General features: G+C 39.2%; 1 protein-coding gene across 1 annotated transcript; it reads right to left on the bottom strand.

Moving 5' to 3' along the window:
- Nucleotides 1–12,876: 12,876 nt before the first annotated feature.
- Nucleotides 12,877–13,796, bottom strand: LOC126591506 (basic leucine zipper 8-like). Its single transcript, XM_050257209.1, has one exon. It carries the CDS (start codon nucleotides 13,711–13,713, stop codon nucleotides 13,120–13,122), a length of 594 nt encoding a protein of 197 aa, XP_050113166.1. The 5' UTR covers nucleotides 13,714–13,796; the 3' UTR covers nucleotides 12,877–13,119.
- Between the last annotated feature and the right edge of the window lie 6,170 nt (nucleotides 13,797–19,966).

Below are 19,966 nucleotides of genomic sequence, written 5' to 3'. Positions count from 1 at the left end.
AAACAATCTGGCAGCACCCCTGACGATCGTCCAGTGAGCTTGGAGGATACCGAAACAACGCTCCACATCCTTCCTGCACCCTTCTTGATATCTTGCAAAGTGTTTTTCCTTTGCACTTCACGGACGTGACACTGTTTTGACAAATGTTGACCACCTTGGATAAATGTCGTCAGCTAGGTAGTATGGCCCATCGTACATATGTTCGTTTACCTCATACGTGAGTTTTGGTGCCTTTCCTTGCAGGACATCGTTGAACACTGGGGATTGGGCAAGGACGTTGAGGTCATTTTGAGCTCCCGGAACCCTGAAAAAGCCTTGCCAAATCCATGTATCAAAAGATGCCACCACTTTCAAAATGATACTTTTTGCTCATTTTCTGTCTCCATAAGCGCCTTGCCATGCACTTGGACAGTTTTTCCACGTCCAATGCATATAATCAATGCTCCCAATCATCCCAGGAAAACCTTGCATCTCGGCCTTCTTCAGAAGCCTTTCCAAGTCCATGTGAGTAGGTTTCCGGAGGTACTCTACGGTGTAGATAGATTCGATTGCTCTGCAAAACCTCATCAGGGACTCAAGAATGGTTGATTTTCGCATCCTCGCTATCTCATCCACTTGGTCTGCAGATGCTCCATACGCAAGCATCCGCAGCGCAACAGTAAGTTTTTGCTCGGGAAGGAGACCCATAGCACCACAATCATCCTTCTTTTGCACAAAGTAAGAATCATGGTTGCAAATAGCAATCATGATTTTGTTGAACAAATGTCGTTCCATTCTAAAATGACGTCAGAAGTACGTATCAGGAAATGCACTATTATGGACAAAATAATCGTCCAACAGCTCATCACCTCGTTATTGCCTGCTTCTATCAAGGTTTCTGGAACGGGTGGGCCTGCATATCTGAGCCACAGCTTGGATGACTCGACGGGAATGTGAGTCTCTGGCCATTCTTACTTTGTCATCTCTCATTCTCCGCTCCTTATCCTCTTCCTTCTCATTTTGGGCTATATGGAGATTGAACATTCCTTCAGATTGGTTAAACAATTCTTCCTTTTCTTGATCGATTTCCCACATCATGCTTGAAGAAGAAGACATTGTAAATAGAAACTATGAATAATGATACATATTTTGATTTGGTGAAGAAGGAAGCAGAAACCATGAATAATGATAGAGATATTGAGAAAATTGGTGTGAGATTTAAAAGGATGGATGATGGATTATATGAAGGATTCTGAAATGATTAGGTTGTAGATAGTGTCACGTGGCATGCCGTCATTCGTTAAAAATCTTATCAAAATCTATCCTAAAAAATTCTGAAAAGATAACGACACGTGGCACGACGGCATTGGATAAAAATCTTATCGAAATCCATCACCAATAATTATCTTTTTGGATAATGACACGTGGCGCAACGAGAACGATTTAAAATCTGATCGAAATCTATCCTCAAAAATTCTGAAAAGATAACGACACGTGGCACGTTGACATTGGATAAAAATCTTATCGAAATCTATAACCAATAATAGTCGTTTTGGGTAAATAACACGTGGCGCAACGAGAACGATTTAAAATATCTTATCCGAAATTACAAATAAATTTATTTAGTATTATTTTGTAAAAAAAATAATTAATAAATATTTTATTGCCTATTGCCAAGGCTATTCAAGTGCAAGGGTGGAGATGCAAAAGACAGTTACTGTTCATTATGGCAGTTACTGTTCACATGGTGGATTGAATAGTGGATTGCCTTGGGGGAGGGCTCCAACGGTGGAGTTGCTCTAACCACTACTTCTCGAATGAACAAAGATATTGTTAGCTAAGTATTGGTTGTGCTGTCACTATAGGCATATAATTAAGAATGAAAGCCTTTGTGTTGTAATTAATGATCAATTTGTTTTTCACTGTTTTGAAAATCTCCGTCTAGATGCGCCTAGGCTAGGTGGTTGGTTACCACCTTGATTAATCTTTGTTTGAAACTTAAGAAAGGGCATCTAAATCTGCTTAAGGGCCCGCCTAGTCAATCCAACCCTGCCTAGGCACTTGCCTAGATTGTGATTCTCATTTCAACAAAAATAGATAACTTTCATTTTGAATTTTATTTATTTTTCAATAAATTGTAAGAGGAGTACTTAGATGAACACACATAATATGCATGTTCATCATGTTTTCATTATGTTCTATTACTTTATAATCTATATGTTATTTTGCAACTTATTTATCCCAATAAAGTTCTGTATATTTTAAGTATAACTAAACACTTATTGATAAGATATATAATAAATATACTTAAATTTGCCTAGTTTACCTAGGCACTACACCGCAACATGCTGCCCGACTAGCATCTATCGTTTTTTAGATCCTTGATTTGTTTTTAATACAAGAGATATTTCTATTTCTAAGCAGAGTGTCGGAGTGGGTAAAGTTTGAACATGTGACATGATGGATTAAAAAGGAAGACCCTAACAATCAAAACAATTCACCACTTTGTATTATTGATCATGTATTATGTGAGACTAAGCAAAAATGGGATCTCATTTGTAAGAAATTATGTGATTTGTTGATGCACAAAATCAGTGGGGACTTTAGTACAACAGAAATTGTTAAGTTTGTGACCTTCGCTAGATTGCTGCGGTCACTAGTGTGGATAAGTATGTAAATGGATAGAGACAGGGAAGCAAACACAAGATGTACGTGGTTCACCCAGATTGGCTACGTCCACGGAGTAGAAGAGTTCTCATTAATTGTGAAGGGTTTACACAAGTACATAAGTTTAAGCTCTCCTTTAGTGAGTACTAGTGAATGATTTAGTACAAATAACATTAGGAAATATTGTGAGAGAATGATCTCTATTTATAGAAGAGAGTTTCTAGTTCTATTCTGACATTGACACGTGTCATGTTGTGATTGGCTTCTGATGTCGACACGTGTCGCGCTGTGATTAGTCTCCTGGTTGGAGGGAAACTCTTCTGGGTCCTTGACGGTATAACGTTGACCGGTGCTTAGTAGTTTCGGGATTGGTTAAGTATGGTACTAACAGTGCTCCCCAAAGTTCCCGAGTGTGGGAAACTCCTCGGTTGGGGACTTGCAAGATCCAAGCCATTAAGTAATCACAAAACTTCTAAGTACTGAAGTGTGGTATCATTTTCACTTGCCTTATCTGTCTCATATGTAGATGTGGCATCTTCTCTGGAAGTACTTTTCCTCCATCCATGGGTGGTATCTTTAACCGATTAAGATGCACAAGGTAATGTATCAATTTCACTTGAAGCTTACTTATAGTTTCGGGCTTGGTCAAGTGCGATACAAACCCTATAGTAGAAGTCCCCCAAGTCGCCGAGCTAGGAGATTTTCCGAAGGAGGTAACAGACAAGGTAAGCAATCAGACTTCCAAGCAAGCAACCTGGATCGGAGGTTCGACTTTGGCTTCCGGTTGATTGTTCTCCTTCTCCTTGTGTCGTAAACAGCAACAAGGATAAGGAGAAGCAAATGGAGAAGAGATGATATAAGATACTTTTGCTTTTGAATAAGTAACTTTCCATAAGCTTATTCTTGAACTAAGCTGGAGGGTTTTCCGGTTTCCTCCAGAGTATAAGGCCGACTCAAGAATTTGAAGGTCAAAATAATTCCATCAAATCTAGAGTACGTTCGACCCTGATGATATGTGATACTTTTGCTGTTGACAAAGTAGTGGATGTATCGGCACGTGTTTTGTTACGCTTGTCTCCACATGCTTCCTTATATCGGCACGTGTTTTGTTCCTCAGGCAGATGTGGTATCTTCTCTGGAAGCATAAGATGTTAAAGATGAGTACTCGAGAGCAATGCCAGGTAAGTAATCAAGCAAGGGGTTCCAGGCAGTCAGTTCCTGACTGGAAGCTTGATTCTAAGTGCTGACTGATTGCTCTATTTCTCCTTGTCTTGCAGGTAAGAACAAGGCCAAAGGAAAAGACAGGGAAAAAGCATGAGATGGGATACTCTTGCTTTTAACCCTGATGATATGAGATACTCTTGCTTTGGTGTGGCTTGTTTGTAGAGGTATTATCGGGAGGAAAAGAAGCTGAGTATTTCGAGAGACTCTGCTGAGAATGCCTTCTCGGATGTGAAGAAAAGTTGAGCATTTTTTATTTATTTTTAGGTTTGCCTGGCTATGAAGGATGGAGGTCGACATATATAGAAGTCTCCCTAACAACAAGTAGTAGTGCTATTCCTTTACCCTTATTGGTCATAGCAATGTAGTGGGAGCTGCAAGCTTCACGTGTTTTAACTTTGTCAGAGCACTTTGAAAAAGTAGTATGTGGTATCTGGAAAGCTGATGTTGCGTGTGAAGATTGCAGACAAGCTTTATCCAATGAAATTTGGCTCTCGAAGTTCAGAGAGCGGTGCCTCTTCGGTTTTCGAACAAGCAATCCTGTCGGGGATTTGGCTCTCGAGATTTAGAGAACAGTGCCTCTTCGATTTTTGAGAAAACAGTCTTGTTGGGAGTTTGACTCTTGAGATTCGGAGAGCAGTGTCTCTTCGATTTTTGAGAAAGTAATCCTGTTGGGAGTCTGGCTCTCGAGATTCGGAGGGCGGTGCCTCTTCGATTTATGAGCACGTAATCCTGTTGGGAGTTTGTCTCTGGAGATTCGGAGAGTGGTGTCTCTTCAATTTTTGAGAAAGTAATCTTGTTGGGAGTCTGACTCTTGAGATTTGGAGAGCAGTGTCTCTTCGATTTTTGAGAAAGTAATCCTGTTGGGAGTCTGGCTCTCGAGATTCGGAGGGCGGTGCCTCTTCGATTTTTTAGCAAGCAATCTTGTTGGGAGTGTTTTCTCGAATGTGAGTAAAGGTTGGGCATTTTTTCCAGTCTGCCTTGCCACGGAGCATAAAGGTTGACACACATTGGGACTTTCTAGTTATCAAGCAGTGGTTCTGTTCCTTTACCCTTGTGGGTAATAGTAGAGTAGTTGGACCTTCAAAATTTATATGTCTAAACTTTGTCAGAGATCTTTGGAAAAGTTTTCTGTGGTACCCGAGGAGCTGATGTTGCGTGTGGAAAGTGGTGCCTCTTCGGAATTCGGAGAGTGGTGCCTCTTCGATTTGTGAACCAACGACCCTGTTGCCCTTTCTTTTATAAGGGCACCAATTGTGTGCAAGAAGTACATTCAGAGAGTTATTGCTTGTAGGAATTTTCCCCTTACTTCAGAGATTTATTGCATCTCATTTCTCCTTCATCATTTATGAGAATGTCTGGCCCATCCGACTGTTATTTTGACTTGAACTTTGGTGAAGAGGCAGCCATGCCTTCTCAAGACAACATATGGCGCTCATCCTTTTTATCCCCTACTGGTCCTCTTACCGTTGGGGACTCTATTATTAAGAATGATATGACCGCTACGGTGGTGGCCAGGAACCTTCTCACTCGCAAAGAGAACAGACTACTTTCCAAACGATCTGATGATTTGGCTGTTAAGGATTCTCTGGCTCTCAGTGTTCAATGTACAGGTGTCTAATATGGCCCAACGCCTATTTGCTCGAACCCGCCAAGTTGAATCATTGGCGGCTAAAGTGATAAGTCTCAAACATGAGATCAGAGGGCTCAAGCATGAGAATAAACAGTTGCACAGGCTCGCACATGACTATGCTACAAACATGAAGAGGAAGCTCGACCAGTTGCAGGAATCTGATGGTCAGATTTTACTTAATCATCAAAGGTTTGTGGGTTTGTTCCAAATGCATTTATTGCCTTCGTCTTCTAGGGCTGTACCGCGTAATGAAGCTCCAAATGATCAACCTTCGATGCCTCCTCCTTCTAGGGTTCTGCCTAGTACTGAGGCTTCGAATAATCACCCTCTGGTGCCTCCTCTTTCTGGGGCTCTACCGACTGCTGAGACTTCTCCTAAGCAACTTTTGTGAAGGGGCCCTCTTGTTTGTTTATTTTGATTCATGTATATGTACATATTTGTAACTTATCGGAGATATCAATAAACAAGCTTTGCTTCATTTCAATGTATTGTGTTAAATACACCAAAGCCTTCTTCACTAAGTTCTTTGAATTTTTCCTTTTTTTGAAGCTTGTATGTTGAAGCTTTGTGAGTGAAGCATGTAGGTTGAGGTAGTGTTCTCTTAATCTCCCGAGTGAGGAAAACTTCTTGTTTGGAGACTTGAAAAATCCAAGTCACTGAGTGGTCGTGAGACTTCCGAGTATCAAGGTGCAGTAACATATGGTAGGAGTCCCCCAAGTCTCTGGTCGAGGGAGTTGACGAATGAGTCATTTCCTTTCTAAGTGGTAGCCCAAAACTCCTTCTTCATATATATTTGTTATGAAAGTTGTTAGGCCTAAAGAAGAGGAGGCCTGGGCAATTTGTTTTTTCGATTTTTTCTTTTTTCTTTTCGAATTTCCAAATATATATATATATATATATTAAAGCTTTGGTGTTGAAGCTTCGTAGGTGACGCTTTGAGGTTGAAGCTTTGTTGGGTACCATGAATTGATTTTGCTTCACACTATCCTGATCAAGATAGTGTGAAGCTTTTATAGGTCAAGCTTTTGTGTTGAAGCTTTGTAGGTGAAACTTTTGTAAGTGAAACGTTTGTGGTGGGTGAAGCTTTTGTGGTGGGGAAAGCTTTTGTGAATGAAGCTTTTGTGGTGGGGAAGCTTTTGTGAGTGAAGCTTTTGTTGTGGGGTAAGCTTTTGTGGGTGAAGCTTTTATGGGTGAAGCTTTTGTGGTGGGTGAAGCTTTTGTAGGTGAAGCTATTATGGGTAAAGTTTTTGTAGGTGAAGCTTTGGAGTTGAAGCTTTGGAGTTGAAGCTTTTGTTGGCTACCATGAATTGATTTTGCTTCACACTATCTTGATTAAGATAATGTGAAGCTTTTGAGAATTTGTAGTTGTCCTCAATTGATGAAGCTTTTGTTGGTGAAGCTTTGGAGTTGAAGCTTTTGTTGGGTATCATGAATTGATTTTGCTTCACACTATCTTGATCAGATAGTGTGAAGCTTTTGAGAATTTGTAGTTGTCCTCCATTGATGAAGCTTTGTTGAATTTCCCATTTTTTTAATTTTTTTAATTTTTTTGGAAACTAGAAATTTGAAAATGTGGGAGAGACAACCTATACAAATTTTGCTTCCACACTGTTGAGCAAGAGATTGTGATGCAAGTCACACCTTGTAGTAGTCGAAGGTTCGGATGAACCATATAAATTGAATTTGCTTCGAACAATCTTGAATTTGATTCAAAAGTTTGAGAATTGTAGTTACCCTCCATTGATGAAGCTTTTGTTCGTACCATAAATTGGTTTTGCTTCACACTGTCTTGATCAAGAGTGTGTGAAGCTTTTGAGAATTTTGGTTGAACTCCTTTGATGAAGCTTTTGTTGGCACCATAAATTGGTTTTGCTTCACACTGTCTTGATCAAGAGTGTGTGTGAAGCTTTTAAGAATTGTGGTTGCCCTCCATTGATGAAACTCTTGTTGGCACCATAAATTGGTTTTGCTTTACACTGTCTTGATCAAGAGTGTGTGAAGATTTTGAGAATTGTGGTTAAACTCCTTTGATGAAGCTCTTGTTAGCACCATAAATTGGTTTTGCTTCACACTGTCTTGATCAAGAGTGTGAAACTTTTGAGAATTGTGGTTGAACTCCTTTGATGAAACTTTTGTTGGCACCATAAATTGGTTTTGCTTCACACTGTCTTGATTAAGAGTGTGTGAAGCTTTTGAGAATTGTGGTTGCCCTCCATTGATGAAACTCTTGTTGGCACCATAAATTGGTTTTGTTTCACACTGTCTTGATCAAGAGTGTGTGAAGCTTTTGAGAATTGTGGTTACCCTCCATTGATGAAGCTCTTGTTGGCACCATAAATTGGTTTTGCTTCATACTATCTTGATCAAGAGTGTGAAGCTTTTGAGAATTGTGGTTGAACTCCTTTGATGAAGCTTTTGTTGGCATCATAAATTGGTTTTGCTTCACACTGTCTTGATCAAGAGTGTGTGAAGCTTTTAAGAATTGTGGTTGCCCTCCATTGATGAAGTTCTTGTTGGCACCATAAATTGGTTTTGCTTCACACTGACTTGATCAAGAGTGTGTGAAGCTTTTAAGAATTGTGGTTGCCCTCCATTGATGAAGCTCTTGTTGGCACCATAAATTGGTTTTGCTTCACACTGTCTTGATCAAGAGTGTGTGAAGCTTTTGAGAATTATGGTTGAACTTCTTTGATGAAGCTTTTGTTGGCACCATAAATTGGTTTTGCTTCACACTGTCTTGATCAAAAGTGTGTGAAGCTTTTAAGAATTGTGGTTGCCCTTCATCGATGAAGCTCTTGTTGGCACCATAAATTGGTTTTGCTTCACACTGTCTTGATTAAGAGTGTGTGAAGCTTTTGAGAATTGTGGTTGAACTCCTTTGATGAAGCTTTTGTTGGCACCATAAATTGGTTTTGCTTCACATTGTCTTGATCAAGAGTGTGTGAAGTTTTTGAGAATTATGGTTGCCCTCCATTGATGAAGCTCTTGTTGGCACCATAAATTGGTTTTGCTTCACACTGTCTTGATCAAGAGTGTGTGAAGCTTTTGAGAATTGTGGTTGCCCTCATTGATGAAGCTCTTGTTGACACTATAAATTGGTTTTGCTTCACACTGTCTTGATCAAGTGTGTGTGAAGCTTTTGAGAATTCTGGTTGAACTCCTTTAATGAAGCACTTGTTGGCACCATAAAATGGTTTTGCTTCACACTGTCTTAATCAAGAGTGTGAAGCTTTCTACGAGTTGTAGTGTTTGCATTGTTACAGAGGGGAAATGTTTGAAGCAGATGTCAGAGGGCTAAATAGCTTGATCTTCGTATGCCATGCACTGAAGTTGTTGTTGGCTTGAAATATGACTTTGTTGGTGACTATAACTCTTGTTGGGCATAAGTGCTCCCCTAGTTGAGTTGTCAAGCTTGAAGGTTTTTGATTATTTGTGAATGTTAGGAGTTCACATGTACAAGTTGTACCACTCGTCTTCTGGTAGGTGAAATGAATGGTGAGTTGTTTTCATCACTTGGTTAGTGGTACGAAGGTGAGTTCCTTCATCACCTTTCATCACATTTCATCACCTAGTTGGTGGCACGAGGATGAGTTCCTTCTTTACCTGGTTGGTGACATGAATGGCAAGTTGCCAAATGATATTAGAGTACGGGTTGTACATTTCATCACCTGGTTGGTGGCATGAAGGAGAGTACGGGTTATACATTTCATCACCTGATTGGTGACATTAAGATGAGTTCATTCTTCACCTGGTTGGTGGCATGAAGGAGAGTACGAGTTGTACATTTCATCACCTGATTGGTGACATGAAGATGAGTTCCTTCTTTACATGCCATCACCTGGTTGGTGAGAATAAGGGCAAAGTGTCGAGGCACATTGTAGCAAGTGTCGAAGACACAAAGTATGTTGAACCTTTTCGAAGCACAGTTGGCTTATGTATGGATGTGTTGGAATGTATGATGTTTATGTATGAATGTGTTGGAATGAATGATGTTTATGTATGAATGTGTTGGAATATATAATGTTTATGTTGATTGATATGAGTGATGCCTATGAATGTTTTGCTATGCATGAAGGGATCCATGCTTTTGATATGTGAACCATGTTGGTTGTAACACTTAGTATCATATACTTTGTGTCAAAGTACGCATGTTGAAGCTTTGAGTAGGAGTATAAAGGTAGGTCAGTGTAGACCAAGTGTTCAGTGCTAGGAACACAAATGACTCAGAGGAAGTTGTCTGAATTCCCTCTTCTTTAAACATTTACCGAATGGCTTGTGTGACAAAAGACCTCAAGCTGTTGAGAGTCAAAACATTTGTAATGTGTATGCCTTCTTATAATAGCATTTCCTTTAATACCTAGTCCTCCACTTCGAAAGAGTGGGGCTTGGCCCCATAGTCATAATAGTCGACGGTACGTTCACCCCTGGATGTCTTTATACGAACTTTTATCCCTCTTGTTGTAATGGGCTTGCTGAGAGTAAAAATTCTTCCTCTTACCAAGAGACATATACGTTTGGTGACTTAGCGAGTAGCTAAATGAGGCAGGAAATGATGCAATGGGTGTCTGAATGGCCAAGATCTCCTCACTTGGTAGAACTTGACTTCCACTTCCCACTTGTTGATAGGGGTTAACCATATGGGGGTTCCCTTGGTATGTCCTTGCTTCGGCGGAGGCGTGGTTGTAAGCCTATGCCATCATCTCAGAGTAAGTCTTCCAAGTGTTGGCATTGATCATGTACTTGAAGAAACAATCACGTAGGCCCGTGAAGGCCTTGAGGGCGGTCTTGTCATCTTCTTCAGCACAACGAGAATACTCATGGCTGAAGCGACCGGCATACTTTCGTAGTGACTCGTCCGACTTCTGGCGAATAACGTACAAGTCATCTGTAGAATGCAAGCGATCGGTCTGGAAGATGTGTTGAGAAACAAACAGTTTTCTCAGTTTCTCAAATGAGTCTACTGTTTCAGGTGGAAGACGGCAATACCAATTTAAAGCTCCGCCAGAGAAGGTGGAGGGGAAGAGAAGACATCGCTCTTCGTCGGTGTGCATCCGATATGCCATGGTGGACTCAAAGAGGTTAAGGTGTTCAATTGGGTCCTCCCTTCCAGTATATAGTTGTAAACCAAACTTTTGTTTTGTCTTCGCTTGAAGAGGGTGTCGATGATCCTCCTTGTGAGAGGGCCAGGCCTGGGTTGGTTCCAGTCAGGCATCTCGGCCAAACGTTCGGCCTTCAACTTGTTTACTTCTTCAAGGAGCTGTAGGACAAGGGGGTCTTGAATGGAGCCATGTACCACTGGAATTTTCTTTCGTAAGTCTTCATCACCTCTTGGAAGTAGGAAAGTTTAAGCAAGGGCATGTGGTTTTTTCTTGGACTCGCCGTACTGACTTCTAGGGCGAGTCTGTCGGAATACCTCAGAGTCTCATGTATCTTCATGTTCCTCTGGGACCTGTTGTTCCTTCCCTAGATTGGCAGCGGGTCTAGGTCATGGGAGAGGACCAAGTTTTTCAGAAACCCTTGGGTCATTGATCTTCGAGCATATATGGAGGGGATTCTCTCGACGTTGCTTTAGAAAGTCTTGGCAGTCACGATAAACGGCTTTCGATCCTTCCAATCCTTCTGCAAGGAGGTGTCTTCCTCCACTTCTCCTGCTTCGGGTCGAAGCATCTGGGTTGAGAGAAGTCTCATGTTGATCAATGTTTTGATGATTAGCTCGCTCCTCATCAGGGATACCCATGTCAAAGGGGTGACCCTCCGTGTTGGAGGGTACCCAGATGATGGTTGATGTCCATAGGGGCAACGAGCTCGCGTGTTTGAGTACGCCTAGTTTCGTGGAGCGTCTCAAAGAGCTTCTCATACTGCTCCTGGAGGACCTCATTCTTCATTGCTATCTTGTTGTTCTGAGCTTTTAGCTCATCGACTTTAGCTTGAAGAGCAACCATTTTTCCTTCCTTTTTTCGTTGCTTCGCACTAAGTGCAAGAGGGGTGTCATTCTATGTGCTGTGGCTTCCTTTGCTCCCCATGTTGGAGATTGATGCCTGGTCAAAATAGAGTGTACGAATGGTGGAAACCAGCTTGGCAAAGCTGAAGAGAGTGGGGATAAGTGTCATTCCCACAGACAGCGCCAAATGTTGAGGCACAAAATCAGTGGGGACTTTGGTACAACAGAAAGTGTTAAGTTTTTTACCTTCGCTAGATTGCTTCGGTCACTAGTGTGGATAAGTATGTAAATGGATAGAGACAGGGAAGCAAACACAAGATGTACGAGGTTCACCCAGATTGGTTACGTCCACGGAGTAGAAGAGTTCTCATTAATTGTGAAGGGTTTACACAAGTACATAGGTTCAAGCTCTCCTTTAGTGAGTACTAGTGAATGATTTAGTACAAATGACATTAGGAAATATTGTGAGAGAATGATCTCTATTTATAGAAGAGGGTTTCTAGTTCCATTCTGATATTGACACGTGTCGTGTTGTGATTGGTTTCTGATGTTGACATGTGTCGCTCTATGATTGGCTTCTGATGTCGACACGTGTCGCGCTGTGATTGGCCTCCTGGTTGGAGGGAAACTCTTCTGGGTCATTGACGGTATAACGTTGACCTGTGCTCAGTAATTTGGGATTGGTCAAGTATGGTACAAGCATGATTAATATTAGAGGATTACTATTATGACTCTCTTAAAATCAAGTAATTCTTTGTTGGGACGTGTAACTTTTATCTTAGGAATTATATTGTTGATTGAGCGTATGATAACAGAAACAAAAGAAAAAATATTGCAAGTATCAATGATTCTTCCTTGATTTTATTGGACTTGATTTTGAATGTTAACTAAGATTCCCCTAAATGGGTAAAGAAATTGATCATTATTCAAAAAATGAAATCCTTAAAAAGTTATAGTCCATTACTTGACTATTGATTTTAGCATCTCTATTTATTATTGAAATAATCTATATGTCCGAAAGACAAGATTAACCCTTTAGAATATTCGTTTGTAATTTCTTTTATTCTTTGATGAGATTCATTTATAACTTTATATATGCCACACATGATAATTATATATAATGAATACGGAGGGCAATATGATCTTTTCCCATTTGTCCATTTCAAGTTAGTGCTCTCGTGCATATCAATTATCCAAAAAAAGGCTCCAACATTATAGTATAAATTAATTAATTAACTTAAGGAACCCAATTAGAACGATATAAAATGGGGAAACATTGGCAGCACATTGGCACAAGTTTCAGCGTTTTGCAGAGAAGGGAATTATTTGTGTGCTACCAACACTAATTTGTAGCTTTCCATACGTAAGTGGACTAATAGTGGAGAGCTTAAACAAAACAACGATCAAGAGATTAGGAAATTGCAAAACAACAACATACTGCAAAATGCTTCCAAAACAAAACATTAATTGGCTAATATATATTTTTACAAATAAAACCAGCATTTTCCAAACCCTACTTTTTGCCTTTTTGCAAAAATCACCATTCACCATAAGACCTAACCCCACCATTCGCTTTAGCAGCTTTTATAAATTACGTAATTAATGACGTTTGTTCTGAGAAATTCACTAGGTTTTTTGCTTCTCAGAATATTAATGGTCTAATAAATTACGTAATTAATTATGGGGTTTGTTCTGGAATAATGGTATTGCACGGCCATGCAGAAGAAAAGTGCTGTAGTTGACTGAAAACCAAAATTCGACGTATGTCCGACAATTTCTGCCGGAGCATAACGTGGTCGGATCGGAGCCTATCGTTGTCTGTCCGTACGCGCTGAAAATGGTACAAAACGATCCTCAACCGGTTGTTCAATTCCCGGTTCTCAACCCTAAGCCGGTTCACCTGATTCCGTAGGTTTTCTAAGTGCTTTTGTTTTCGCATCCGTGACCGCCTGGCTGACTCCCGGTTCGATATCATCCGCCTCCTCTTCCGCTCGTCCACCACAGAAACCGTCCGGTTCGAGTCGTCATTTTGGCATGACTTCGCGTTGGCATGGGTCCGGTCCGGCCGGTTCGGGTCGTCATCCGAACCAGAACTCGAAATCACTGTTTTGGAAGACTGAACTGGAGATGAACTTAGGGTTGATATCACGGGTTTAGGGGATGGGGTTGCCTGAAAAAGGTCCGAGCAATCCCACGGGGTAAAGCCCCCGTCGAAAGCTGAAAAATGGAGGAGGGAATCAGAGGGAAGATTGGCTGGAAGAGTAGACAACATGGTTGCTACAACAAAAGCTCTCTGAACTTCTAATTTAGATAGAGAGGGAGGGGGGAGGAGGAAAGGGAAGGAACGATGCGTTGGTGCTTCATATTTAAAGGAAAACCGGAGCGTACCAATTGGTGAAATTAAGTTGGGCGATCAAGGGTATTTTTGTCCAAAATCGTATGATTAAGTAAGCCGTATGTGTACAGGATTAGCTTTTGAGTCAGGTGGCACTATAGAGCGTGGGTCTTAGGGGTTTTAAAGGGGCACTGGGTGTGACGTAGCCCTTGGTGGGTCCCTAAAAAGCTTATTTTTTAGCTTAGTCACGAAGAAACAAGAGACTAGCTGGGATCCACTCGGGATACGTGTCAATAGCCCATATGAAAAACGCGTGGGGAGCCAGTGGTTAGGAGGTTTGATGACGTGGGAACTAGGGGTTTGGCTGGGCTTGAGCAAGCCAAAGCTGAGATGTGTGAGAGTGTCAAGGCTCCGGAGCACCAAGCCGATTATTGATTTGATCAGAAAAAATATTGTAATGATTAATGGAGAATATAACCAACTAGCGACGAACACTACAAAGTGACGTCCCATTTGCTTTTTCTGTGGGTTTAAAATAATGGAATTGTTTTATCGTTTAGGGAGACGTATTTTACATTAGATAATGCTATCAACGTACCTTTACACACATTTTTTTTAATTTTTAGTTATCGAATTGAATGAATTAAAGAAAATTAAAGTAAATAAATTTACGAAAGTCTATGAAAGGTAAAAATACTTGTGTGAATAACAAGATCCTTTTAGATTTTTATGGGGGTAAACTGTAAGTAGATTGTAACAGGGCAGGGTTATATTTTAATTTTGCGTGAATTATGGGCCACCAACAATAATAGAAGAGGAATGATTAGGGTTGCCATCGAAAAACAGTGGAGGTCTAGAGGATCATATTACGTACATATATCTGTATCCAACAAGATATTCTTTCGGATCTTTTTGATAAGGGTTCTAAGAATTCGTAAATCATATATATTCATTGTACATCGTGCAGTCAATTTTTATTAAGTATTGTTTATGTTTATTTTTAATTAAAAATATTTAAAATAATTTCTGACCGCACGATGTACTATAAACGGACACGATCCATATCATAACAAAGGAAAGATAGGGGGTTCATGGGATTCTATATGAGAGAATTACACAAGATGACCAGATTCTTGAGTCGATCTTAAGGCTTCTGGTGAATTGGAATTAAAAGGAAAGGGAAAAAGTAGTAAACCAATGGTATCCTGCAGACCTTTGAAAAAGTACAAATGCTGCTGTCATTAGAGTAAATTATAGATTTATTTGAGAAAGCTCAAATGATATAAAACTATTATGTTATGTTTGAAATATGAATGGCCTTTCAGAGTCTCAAATCTCAAAGAACTTAAAGACACTAAAAAGACATTAAGACTACAATGAAATCCTCAAACACTACAAAGTTACTCTAGAATATTGCAAATGCATTATAAAGACACTAAACAAAGGACTTGAAAATTCACCGGTCATTTTGAAAATCCTCTAAAATGTAGAGCATCTATCCATTTCTAAGTCCTTCCACATAAGTTTTGCAATGTATTTCTAACTAATTGAGCTTAAGTTCAATGAAACTTCAAAATCCGCATATAAACATACCTTTAATAATCCCATGTCCCATCAATGAGAGAACTAGGATAAAAATATGGGATGGTGAGGTGAAGAAATGAGAGATTAACTAATTAGTAATCATTATTATTCCTGTAGGATTATTTTATAGGCAAAAGTGATAAACTTTATAAGGCAGAACATAGTCCACCACTAACATTACTGATATTGTTTCAACTTAGTCACTTATTATAAGGTGTTGGATTTTATCACAAAAAGCTTTAGTGATATTAACAGGGAACTCTCATGAAAATTTGTAAAGTTATTATACTGGAGCTAACACTTTTTGAGAGCCCAATCAAAACACAGGGACTAAAGCCAACACAACTTTTTAAAGGTTCAATCATTCAATATCCTTAAGTTAGAGCTAGCCCAACTTAGACCAACTCAATGGTTGGGTTAAAACTCAAAATTTGAGTTTTAAACACTCCCAAAGCTTCTCCAATCATTGTGCTAAAAAAGGGTTTTGGGTTAAAACTTGTTTTTGGGAAAAATTTAGCCCAAAAAATGAGTCAAGGATAGTGGCTGTGACACACCCCGACCTAAATTGAGGCATGCTGGTCGTCAAGTGAGGGTGACGTAGCCATGTGCACAGTGCGGAAGAATAACGATATAAAGAAATACGAATAAATAAAAACCAAACCAACTAGAGTACTAGATAAGATAAGGTGAAAGACAAGAATAAGTGTGACTGCACATAACCAGAGTGTAGGTAGCCTAAGTGTAGTCTAGTAGGACGAATATTAATTATACAATACCAAAGATGGTCCTACATTTGTGATGATCTGTCAGAACCACCGTCAATTCCTCGTGAGCCATCGACTAGCACTCCTACCTAAAACCTGGAGGGGCGCAAAACAGAAGGTGTGAGTGGGTAAAAATAAAGTTTTTCAAAACTATTTCATTTATCAAAAGTAGTAACCCCTCGCCGTAAAACCTGTATAATTCCCAGAAAATAGCATATACGATTATATTCCCAAATCAGATTCAAAATAGAAATTCCACAAATATACCATGTCAAATCTCATCAAGAAATAAGTAAGCCAGATGAAATAAACCAATATGAAAAAGTATGCAAGCCGGAGTCACATAACGTGACTTGTACGGCTGGATCTATAACTCATTAACTAGTTCTCTGCACACAAGTCAGAACCACCTAAAGTGGTATGTACAACAGGCTGGGTGTAAATAAATACGCTTAAGTGCTACAGTTACGTGAAGGCTATACGAAGTACCGTAAGTCACCTACGAGTCAAAACCACCTAAAGTGGTCTGTACGATAGGCTGGCACCTGCCTTGGATCCAAGGTGAGCATGTGGTGTAGAGCACTAACATTGTGGTGCAAGATAATAAGCTCGAAATATATCTCAACACTAATGTACTCACTACCATCACTACTATCAATATACTCACCTGAAACTTACCTAAGAGTCCACAGAGTCGAGCAACAATATATATGTAATCATAATAATGCACAATTAAACATAGAGAGCATTTGACATGGAATTTCAAAGTATCAAACCATTTAATTAAGTTTTCTGGGAAAAATACCAAAGTGTGTGTGTGTGTGTGTATATATATTGAAAACCAAAAGCCCACTCACTGATATGTGGAAGGGTCGTAACCCCCGAGCCTTACTTGACTGCGCTCGTCCTTAGGAAATGTCTCACCTATATGTGAAACAACTATTTAAACGTTATTTTTAAGCACATAAACAAAACTAGCTAATAACTTATCATACATTGCTCAATTGGGATGTTTGAATATACCAACGTGATCTACTCAACCCCACGAACATCCCCAAATTTTTAGAAATTTTTTTCGATCACTCACGCACCAGCTAAGTCACGGCCAGACGCGCCGCTCATGAGCAGGCACGTGCCTGGCACACTGACAGATTCCCTAACATCGTTAGGGAATATTCTGTTAAATAAAAGCATATGCCGTTAAAGATACCTGACGCCGTTAGAATATTCCATCAACTTTGACGGAATATTCGCCTTCTTCTTCCTTGGTTCGCCGGAGTCCAGCGCCGGTGCTGCTGCGATCGCCGATTTCTGGAAAAACTTAGAACTTCAATATCTTCTTCATTTCTCATCCAAAATTCATGAAATTTGTACCAAAATGAAGCTTAGGATGAGAAGAACACATTCTTACCACTTTAAGGTCCTAAAACCAACGAAATTTCGCTGGAAAAATCTCGATAGTTTGGCTACCTCAGCAACTCGATGAACTCGAGTGTTCCCACGTGTCACTCCAAAATTCTTCTAAAAGCTTCGTGAAAAAGTTTTAAGACTTTATAGGGTCCTAAAACTTGATGAAACCACCGCGATCTTGATAGATGAACAACGCACCTCATCGGAGCACTTTAATATCTCAAGTTTCCGAGGTTCTCACGACCAACTAAAGGTATAGATCGACTCCTAAGCTTGCAAGGAGTCCAAGAACACCAACCACAACCTCCATCCGTGACTGGTGAAGCTCGTTGAGAGATTAACCGTACAATTGTACGGAAAAGGAAAGAAAATCCGAGAGGGAAGGAGAGAGAAAGTCAACGGATGAGTGTGTGTGCGTGCGTGGGGTCCAGATTTAGGCAGCCAACCAAAACAAGGAAAACCTAAGTTCTAATTGGAACCAATTACTCAGGAAGAAAATAAATTGGTCCAATTCATTAGCCCAATTACACACACCACCACCAAACACTCAAGGTCAAAGTCGTCATTCCACGCAATCGAAGACAAAGTAGATTGTTTTTCGGGATGGGTTGTCACAGGCTGGACCTTGCTGCTGATACTGTTGGCCATTTGCGAAAAAACTAACGACTATTTTTTTTATCGGACGACCCACGTGGTTGGACTGTTGAAGAATAATTTTTTTTTAAATTCAAATTTTGTTTAAAAAAAAAATCAAATTATAATACACTAAATCCAACGACTGAGACAGAATGAGTAAATCTAATGTTAAAAAAAGATCTAACGGTTTAAAATTAAATCCAACGACTAAACCAATTAAAAATTTTACTTAAATCAAATTTCACCCAAAAACTCTATAAATACCTATGTTGTTCAAACATCCACACAAAATTCACTTTGGTTCTACAATTCTTCCTTTTTTTTTTCTTTTTACCCACCTCTATATTTGTGTTTAAAAATGAGGTAGTTTGTATGGTTTTCCATGTGGTTCATATGTATAAGAATGTGGTAGGTTAGTGATTTTTCATTATTTATCAAAATTTAAATATTTTCAGGTAAAATGTTCATAAAAAAAAAGATAATCTACATATTTTTTTTTTAAATTACCAAAAAAAAAGGCTAAAATCATTCTTTAATAATCTTGAGCAAAAATTTTAAGCTAAAACCATTGGAGGAGAAAAGTTGTTTCTTGGTTAGAACCTAAATTTTCTAGGCTAAAAATATAGGTTTTGACCACAATCATTAGAGTTGGTCTTAATGAGACAAATTTGAGCCCAGTAAATCAGGCTCAACACATGTCAAAAGAATAATCTACTTTGATACCATGATAACTTTATAGGACAACATGGTCCACCACCAACATCAATGATACTATCCCAACAAAACCACCTATCATTAGGTGTTGAGTTTTATCACAAAAGACCACAATGATGTTAGGGGTAGGCCTATCAAACAGGTCATGTTTGTCGTGTTCATATAGTTTGCGTGTTATACCCATTATTTTAACAGGTTGTGTTGTGTCGTTTCGTGTTGGTTTAGCGGGTCATGCAAGAACTTACCTTATTGTCTAGATATGACAAATGATATCTTATCGGGTGACCGATAACGACTCGACTCATTAATGAGTTGACAAGAAACTTGTTATTTCCGTGTCGTTTCTTGTCGGGTTAACATGTCGTTCAAGAATTGCCATGCCTAATTAGGGGTGAAAACTCCTATGTATTAATTGTATATTACTTTGTCATATAACTGATGTGGGATCTTGTTCTTCAACAACAACTAAACTAAGTTTTACAGTGTTCTAAAAGGCCTTACCTATGCCCTTTAGGCCCCACGTAGGTACTATGCAATTGGTCACTATCACGATTTATCTTTAGGCGTTTAAAAATAAGAAAAGGCACCTAGAATTACCTAGGCGGTCTAGGTAGTTGGGCGGTTTTGTGACTTTTTGTGCTTTATTTATTTTTATTTAAGAAAATGACTTAGGTCGCAACTCTTGCTTAGATAAAAAATAGATAACTTCCATCTTGCAGTTTTTTATTTATTTTTAAAATAAATAAATTGTAAGAAACTTGTTGGATACTTGGATAAACACTCATTATATACTTGTTTCCTATGTTTTTAATATGTTCTAGTACTTTATATTTTTTATATCATTATATTTTGTAATTTATGTATTCCAATACAATTATATATATCTTTTAGTATAAATCGACACTTTTTTTTTAATTATTATTAGGGTTCGAAACTATTACAATAACTTAGGGAAATAGGAGTTTTGATGTGACAGCCCGTCCCGGACGTATATATGATTTATCCTTGAGAGCGTGGGAATTTCTATTATACCCTTATTATTATTGAGTTGTGTGTGTGTGTGTATTAACTAAGGTTTTGGA

Source organism: Malus sylvestris, chromosome 2, assembly GCF_916048215.2.
Source record: "Malus sylvestris chromosome 2, drMalSylv7.2, whole genome shotgun sequence".
Classification (NCBI taxonomy): domain Eukaryota; kingdom Viridiplantae; phylum Streptophyta; class Magnoliopsida; order Rosales; family Rosaceae; genus Malus; species Malus sylvestris.
This window is presented reverse-complemented; position numbering and strand designations above follow the sequence as displayed.

Excerpts from the sequence above, each read along its gene's own strand:
- LOC126591506 (XM_050257209.1), bottom strand. The coding sequence starts at position 13,713 with ATGTTGTCTACTCTTCCAGCCAATCTTCCCTCTGATTCCCTCCTCCAT.